This window comes from Stereum hirsutum (genome assembly GCF_000264905.1).
Source record: "Stereum hirsutum FP-91666 SS1 unplaced genomic scaffold STEHIscaffold_28, whole genome shotgun sequence".
NCBI lineage: Eukaryota > Fungi > Basidiomycota > Agaricomycetes > Russulales > Stereaceae > Stereum > Stereum hirsutum.
The window spans coordinates 280049-287462 of record NW_006763158.1 but is presented as its reverse complement, the minus strand read 5'-3'; the positions used below and the strand labels follow the sequence as shown (position 1 = coordinate 287462).

General features: G+C 50.0%; 3 protein-coding genes and 2 non-coding genes across 5 annotated transcripts; 4 read left to right on the top strand and 1 right to left on the bottom strand.

Annotated features, from left to right (window-relative positions):
• Window positions 1-1073: 1073 nt before the first annotated feature.
• STEHIDRAFT_126565 (uncharacterized protein) lies at window positions 1074-1770 on the top strand (the record flags this gene model as incomplete). The annotated part of the gene is made up of 2 exons (XM_007311578.1): window positions 1074-1196; window positions 1274-1770. Coding segments are annotated over 2 exons (396 nt in total), but the record flags the coding sequence as incomplete, so codon positions are not given.
• A 482-nt stretch (window positions 1771-2252) lies between these two features.
• On the top strand, window positions 2253-4066 carry STEHIDRAFT_106338 (uncharacterized protein). The gene is made up of 7 exons (XM_007311577.1): window positions 2253-2379; window positions 2462-2696; window positions 2816-2875; window positions 2958-3024; window positions 3124-3290; window positions 3367-3415; window positions 3596-4066. The coding sequence occupies exons 1-7, from the start codon at window positions 2373-2375 to the stop codon at window positions 3749-3751; spliced, it is 741 nt and encodes a 246-aa protein (XP_007311639.1). The 5' UTR covers window positions 2253-2372; the 3' UTR covers window positions 3752-4066.
• Window positions 4067-4104: 38 nt separating this feature from the next.
• STEHIDRAFT_t378 lies at window positions 4105-4216 on the top strand. Its single transcript has one exon. It is a non-coding gene; the product is annotated as a tRNA-Ile (tRNA).
• A 370-nt stretch (window positions 4217-4586) lies between these two features.
• Window positions 4587-7406, bottom strand: STEHIDRAFT_88261 (uncharacterized protein). Its single transcript, XM_007311576.1, has 11 exons — window positions 7198-7406; window positions 7045-7146; window positions 6938-6981; window positions 6786-6826; window positions 6360-6675; window positions 5905-6302; window positions 5509-5791; window positions 5371-5430; window positions 5245-5311; window positions 4990-5156; window positions 4587-4890 (listed from the first exon to the last, which is right to left on the bottom strand). The coding sequence occupies exons 6-11, from the start codon at window positions 5909-5911 to the stop codon at window positions 4686-4688; spliced, it is 789 nt and encodes a 262-aa protein (XP_007311638.1). The 5' UTR covers window positions 5912-6302; window positions 6360-6675; window positions 6786-6826; window positions 6938-6981; window positions 7045-7146; window positions 7198-7406; the 3' UTR covers window positions 4587-4685.
• On the top strand, window positions 6126-6225 carry STEHIDRAFT_t379. The gene has a single exon. It is a non-coding gene; the product is annotated as a tRNA-OTHER (tRNA).
• Window positions 7407-7414: the final 8 nt, after the last annotated feature.

Sequence of the window (7414 nt, the reverse complement as noted above, 5' to 3'; positions counted from 1 at the left end):
TTGGCCAGCCAATCAGATTGTCGTTTTGTCGTTTGTCCACGAGCTGTAGTTGTAAGGATACAGTCGATTAGTGCATAGATATGGCCGTAGTCGTTTCGACATGTATTCCAACGTCCTCTTTTTTGTAGCCTTTTGCCCCATTCCTGCGGTAGTGAGGACAAACTGTGCTTTCCGCTTGGATGATTCCATCCATGCATCAGGGTTTGGATGAAACGCATGCATACATGGAACTGATTTGCAAGACGCTTTGAACGGGAAATATCATATGTATCAGAAGACCGTATACGGTATGCATTGTGATAGATGAAGCTATGATGCTATGAAGGGCTCTATTATGGTGAGCGCCCCCGAGTGTGCCGGACACTGTAAAGATCAAGACACGTTGTAGCCCATGTGTTCTGGCCATGATAGATGGTATTTCTAGACGAGCCGTGGTGCCAGAAGGAAAGTAAATGGAGTGAGATAAGATGAGACGGATATTACTCACATGGAATAGAGATCTGTTTCTCTGCGTGGTCTTGATTGATGCTGAGAGATACATAGTTCCAAACTGGTAACAAAAGAGCGACGAAACATGATGGGGGGATCTTCTGTCTAGTTTCTGATTCTCTGCTGCCATGGCCCATAACGGTCACTATGAGGACAAAGAAGGATACGAAGACAGCAGAGCTCCAGATATCACAGCGTAAAGCCTCAGAATCCGCCGGCCGGATATCTTCGGCGTATTCGCTGAATTTAGGAGAACACGCCGGGAATACGACGAGAATGTCTGAGTTGGCGTGTTCTTGTAAGTTTTGCAAGATACGGACTGAATCCGCTCAGAATGTCGCAAGATGCGACCAGGATCTTTGCGAACACGCCCGGGTCTGCTGTAAATAGACGGCATTGCTTGCACGCCAGTAATTTCCTTTTGTAGACCCTCTGGTTTCATTTATCGCTCCATTTTCGAGCATTTTGAAATGTTCACATACGGCCAGCCAGGAAATTAGGAAAATAATACTAGATACAGCTTCCATGAAGCATACACTACAGACAAAACTACATATGTACAATGGGTCACGACGAATGAAAGCGAACGAACCCGCTCTGTCGCTGAACATGATTATCCAAAGCCGCCGACTTCATCGCTTGCCGCTCTGCCTCAGAGCCCTTGGACTCGCACAACATCACCCTGGATAGTTCGATATAGCCAGATAGTATGGACTACGAAAGACTTGACCTAGAATGCTAGCGAGGAAAGGAAAGGACAACGTCAGATGTGCGGTCACGGAAGCAAGGGGTCACTGGGTACTGCTGGGACGCACCTTCGACTCTTTGTAATACCTTCAAATGCACCTGCACCCCTTGTCCTGACGGCATCCAGGCGCTATATGAAGCTATAGAACCAAAAGTGTGTCAGTATGTCAGTGTGTCAGCGTGCTCAAAGGAGGGAACAAGAAAACAATCCAGAGTGAGGAACATGGAGGAGCTCACTGAGGGAGCAAGTCGGCACAAAAAAAAGTCTAAGTCGAGCCCGAGTGAGCGCTTGAGCTCCGGGCCTGCATAAGCGGGTTCGAAAACCTTGTTTTCTCGGATGCCAGGCGGATTCTCGTATATCTTGGCAGTCGACAGAATTCCACGAGGACAGACAAGAACTGGACGAGAATGTCATCCCGTCGTGTTTTCTTGCATTCTCGGCAGACGCGGCACGGCGGGTTCAGGGAGATTCCCGTTGTATTGCGTAATTTGACCAGAATATGCCCTCGGCGAATTCTGGCGTTTTACGCTGTGTAAGGAAACATGTCTCTTCAGACTCCTCCCGTCGACAACGGAATATAAGTCGAATGCAGACATTACTATTCCGAAAGGCGACAAAATCTGAGCTGGTATCTCGTTGGCGAACAGATGACTTGGAGGTACCGGTGAGTGGTGACAGAATCACAATGTCGCAAGTAATGATGTTGAGGCAATGAGAGCACCTTGAGAGCACCAGAGCAGTCTAATTCCAGGAAAGCGACTGAGCTAGATTCAAAAATTCCTTGCGGATTAAGTACACTGGAGGCTTCGTTGAGACGAACGCGGGTCCGATGCACACCAGTGTTAGCGAGAGAAAAGACAGAAATGCCGTCCGAGAAATTGGCAGGTCGGACCTGCGGCGGATGCCGGATGACGCCACTTGTCGTTCGCCACACGACATTGGCCGACCACAACAACCCAGCCCGTCTTCTTCCGATATGCTTACCAAGTAAACCCCCTATCGCGACTTGCGCTCTGACGGTCCTTAACCTCTCAAGATCCTTGCAATTGTCATTCTCAAAGCTTGAACTCAGACAGCTATCTCACTCAAAGTAAGAACTGGGAAGTAGTTTATTTAACGACCACAGGATAATAACATGACCGGTGCGTCGTGACCCCAATTCCTTCCATTTTCATCCAAGCACCACCCATAATTATAACCTTCCACAACGGTGAATATCAACAGGCCTCTCCGCACTCATCGTGGGCGCAACCGGCGCAACAGGTCGCCACCTCCTCCGCGAAGTCCTCTCTTCTCCACATTTCACCCGCGTGGGCGAGTTTGGGAGACGTGTGACGCCGCTCGACAGTCCCTATGTGCCGGAGGGGGCGAAAGAGAAGTTAAAGCAAGAAGTCGTTGATTTTGAGAAATTAGATGTTGAGAAGTGGAAGGAGGGGAATTGGGATGTTGTGTTTATCACGTGCGTGTTCCTCTCCTTTATCTTGGTGGTGGAAGCAGAGATGGGACCAATGATATGTGATTGACATGGTGAAACGGAAAAGACGGGAAGGTTAAATTGGCTTGGTTCGGTTATTTTAGGATGGGAACGTCAAAGAAGAAAGCCGGCTCGGCCGCTGCATTTGAGAAGATCGACAGAGAGTGAGTTCCAGCTTCATAGGACACCCTCATACTGTATTCACTCAACAGCCATCGTGCACTTGCGTCGTTCGGAACTCTTCAGATACGTCGTGAACGCCGCAAAAGCCGCACGAACGACCTCACCGACCCAACGTCTCGTCTATGTCTCCGTACGTCCTTCGCCTCCATCTAACGTACCTCATAAACTAAAACTGACCTCACTCCGTTCATGTATCAAACCCCCCTCTCACACATCCCAACATTCGTAGGTCAACGTGGCTAACGCTTCCTCCTGGTTGCTCTACCCCCGTTCAAAAGGCCTCACCGAGCAAGAACTCGTCTCTATCGGATATCCAGACACGATCATTTTCCGGCCTGGAGCGCTGACCGGTGCGGACAGGGGAAACGAGTCCAGGCCACTTGAGAAGATCAGTCTGTAAGTGGCGTCAAGTTTTCTCGGGATGTGAGGGACAGTGTAGTTCGATGGAGGCTGATTTGTTTTCGGTGCATAGCCCGTTGATGAATTTGTATGCACACTTCAGCGACGAAGCTCAGGTTTCGGTACGCCCATTTTCATCCTCTTTTTCTCTTGACTGTCTGAACATTTTGCCTCGCCTCAATTTCTCTGCTTCCGATTTCTGGCTTTTGATCTGCTTATACACGCATCTATCGCTTCGACTTCACATATACTCTCCATCCAATCCCGCGCATCCATCACTTATCACCGCCAATTGACAACAGGTTACCGAAGTCGCAAAAGCGATGCTCATTGCGGGCCACCTTGGGGGGTCGAAACTCCCACCGTCCGCGAAGGCGAAGAAAGAAATATTCGAGGGCAAGGAGTTCGTGGGGGTTCCGAACTCGGGGGCTGTTGGGCTGGCGAAGGAGGAGCTGTGAGTATGAGTGTGAGTGCGAGTGTGAGTGGGTCGGGGTTCATCAGGGACAGGTTGCGATGGAGAGTCAGGGAACGCAGGAGGTGGAGGGTGGAGGGTCAGCGAGAGGACGAGGAAGATAGGATGGGGGTCGTCGTGCGTTGCCTCCGTGTAAGTTACGAGAAGTCATCGTTCAGTTTTTCTTCCTGCTCTGTCCGCACCCTATATCTGGATTTTTCCCTCCGGTACTTTTATCTTTTGTAATGTGGCGAGTGTTGTTGTAATACACACTATCTTGTTTCTCTCACCCCGTCCGATATTGTATCGTTTTTTCACTGAGTTCTACTGTAGGCATGGTCTAGTGACAAAGCTAGATAAGACCCGGTGGCATAGTCGGTTATGCGTTTGTCCAATATCGCCCATCTCTGATCTTCTTTAGGTGCCTGCCAAATTAGACAAAATATCCTCAGTTCGAGTCTGAGCCGGGTCGCATGTGTAGTTGCACCTGTGTTTTGTAGAAGGTTCTCGTGTGATAGTCCTTTTTCGCGTAATTTGTTTGGCCATATGGTTGTTAGCTGGTCGGAAAGAAGCGTGTATGCGGTGAAGTGTGGAAAGTGAGAGGGGCTACTCGTAAAGGGCAGAATGTGCTTACGCCCTCAGTGAGTGAGGGCGGTGAGGAGCAAACGAAGAGGGACAGGATAGGGGCGATGCGTTCGAGTGGCGTCGATGCCAGTGGTGTGGCACACAGGCATCAATCGTGGTAAGCCTAAGACGACTCTCGCAGAGAAAAATGCAATTATTCGATGAAAACGGACTCGAAATTGCAGCAGTGCAAACTCTGCATAACGCACAATAAAACAAAAACCAATAAAGTACTAACAAGATCAATAACTCGAACAACATAACAAAGAACCCAGAGTACGCTCCTCATAACACCCCATACTTCCTCCCAGCAAAGGCTACAACTCTTCCTTCGCCAGTCCCAACGCCCCAATGTTCCCAATACCCGTGAACATCTTCCCCTCGAACGTTTCCTTACTCGCCTGCGCCGACGCCGGTAACCCAGCCGTTCCAAACTGCCCCGCGATGCGCATCGCCTTCCCCAGTGCCGAGACTTGGATCTGCAAGCTATCTGTGAATAGGGAGAGGAAGTTCGTTACGTGCCTGTACTCCCCCAAGAAACACAGAGGGAAAATAGATGAGCGACGAGCACTAGTGACGAGCCATATCACGCTATGTGAGGGGATGAAGATGAAGACGTACACTGCAACTTTTTCAGGAAGCCTCGGTTCACCACTTCTATCTGCACCCGCCAACGCTCCCGGTCTGAATATGATTGTATCTGGATATCCGATGGATACCAGTTCTTGTTCCGTGAGGCCTTTGGAGCGGAGGTAGGGGAAGGGAGATGTGGCTGAAGAGCCGCCGGACTGTGTCGATAATTCAGGGAGGTCAGGAGGTCAGAGGAAGTAGGAGCTGAGGGGTGAGGGAGAACGAGAGCGAATGGGGCCTACGTACGGAGAGATACACGAGTCTTTGTGTGGGTGAAGATGTTCTGGCTGCTCTGGCGGCGTTGACAACATACCTTGTATTAATAGGTTTATGAACGGTGAGGTACAGTATTAAAAGGACCAAGAAACTCACTCTCTGTCTATCTTATAGAACATCTCAAAAGATCCAGCTGCCTTTCTTGTCGTTCCCATACTGTGTCCGGCCAGTTGAATAGTTAGAATGGATATAATCGAAGCCAACATAAACTGTAAGCGCAAGGAAAGAACGCACGTAATGAACACAACATCCCAGCCGCCCTCCTTCAACTTCTTCCCCTCACCCTCCTCGCTCAACTTCTCAAAATCGACTACCCCCTGTTTCAACTTCTCCTTCACTTCCGGGATCTGCGGCACATACGGACTATCCAGCGCCGTGACCCGTCTCCCAAACTCGCCGACACGAGTGAAATGTGGAGTCGAGATGAGTTCGCGGAGGAGGTGACGGCCTACTGCGCCTGTTGCGCCTAGGATGAGGGCGGATTTTCCTGGAGATTCGGACGTCAAGATGGGTGAGTCTTCGATGTTCGACGTTCACGGTTCAATGCCCCATCACGAGAAGTTGACGAGAAGGTTAGCTATAGAATGTGGTATATGGATAGTTCACTTCAGGATAGAGAGAGAAACTTACCGGACATGGTCGGACAATGAGATGCAGGTCTCTTTCAAAGCGAAACAACAACATCGCGAAATTTGAATGAGGCCGAGGGTGAGGAGGCCCGAGGTGTCGTGCGTGAACGCGTCATCGCGGATGCCGTCGGCGGACCATAACGCAAAGTGGGATTTGAATTGGCCAAGCCATTGGGCTCATTCATTGCGAGGACGTTCAAAGGGCGTTTACATGTTAGGCAAGGCTCGTTGGCGTAGCCGGTTACGCGTCTGTCGAATATGATCATTGTTCATAGGGCTGGATATAGACAGAGGTTTCCCAGTTCGAATCTGAGACGAGTCGCATTCCTGTGTAGCTTGACCATTCTAGGTACACGATATTTTTGAGGATGCCATATGGGTATATAAGACGCAAAGTTCCTACCACGAAGAGAAGCATAAGTAATATCGAAAAAGCTAAGAGCACGGCCGGCGAACCAGTGCCAGTGTGTCACGCCGCACTCCGTGCCATACTTAACATGACCGTGCCTGCGTAGTAGAAACCTCCTCGAACTCCCTCTTCATCTCCTCCGACCCTGGACCAAAGCTATCGGGCAGGAGCATTCCCATAGAGGTGATTTTTACACCACGCAGCGTCTCAGGTGCCCCCGAGGACTCCGTCGAAGAAGTTGTACTTTGACTCGGTGTCGGAATATACGAAGACGGGACAAGGTAGACGGGCATGTCCTTTGGACAGAACTCGCGGAGAACTTGGCGGCAGAGGCCGCAGGGTGAGATCGAGTAGTCCACATCGCTACAAATGAAAGTCAGATTATGGAGGAAGTTTTCAGCGAGTAGGAAAACCGTGCAGAGTAGGAAAACCGTGCAGTATATAGAGGATGAGGAGCAGGCGTACGTGCGTACCTAGTCACGACCAGCCCGAGGAATGAGTGTCTGCCTTCGCTCTTCAGGAAGTACATATTGTATGTGTTCAAGAAGCAGTTCGATTTTATGGTATGTCAAGTGTCGTGCTTCGTCAGAAGAAGAAGGACAGTGCCTTGGGAGAGAACACCTGCCACTGCTTTGACTATGGCCGTCCGTTCAGCGCAGACGGTGGCGCCTATAGCACAATAGCTACTTAGTAGGTGCAGCCGCTCTGTGAGATGGAAATTTAAGAACGCACCATAGGACGCATTATCAACGCTACATCCACCAACGATCTCACCATCTTCCGCAAGGAGGGCAGCTCCGACGCGAAAGTGGGAGTATGGGCTGTAGGCATGATCTTTTGCTGCATAGGGTCAATGTAATCAACGGCTACACCAAACAGGCCCACCTCAAAACAAAATCAACGGGAGTGTTTGAACTGCACACAACCAATGTTCTGCCTTCTCCTCCGAGTCCTGCCTCGGGCTGACTTACCTCGGACTGCAGCATTTATGAGACGATTCAAGATACCGCTGTCTGATTCGACCATGTGGACGCACACAAAACGACTTATCGGTTTGACGATCGGCAAGCGTGGATATCTGGATACGAATATATGGAACGCC

Excerpts from the sequence above, each read along its gene's own strand:
- STEHIDRAFT_106338 (XM_007311577.1), top strand. Across the intron at positions 2,697-2,815 it reads TGGGATGTTGTGTTTATCAC|GATGGGAACGTCAAAGAAGA; the intron begins GTGCGTGTTCCT and ends CGGTTATTTTAG. Across the intron at positions 3,025-3,123 it reads AACGTCTCGTCTATGTCTCC|GTCAACGTGGCTAACGCTTC; the intron begins GTACGTCCTTCG and ends CAACATTCGTAG.
- STEHIDRAFT_88261 (XM_007311576.1), bottom strand. Across the intron at positions 5,431-5,508 it reads TGGGATGTTGTGTTCATTAC|TATGGGAACGACAAGAAAGG; the intron begins GTGCGTTCTTTC and ends GGCCGGACACAG. Across the intron at positions 4,891-4,989 it reads CTTCCTGAAAAAGTTGCAGT|GCACGTAACGAACTTCCTCT; the intron begins GTACGTCTTCAT and ends GGGGGAGTACAG.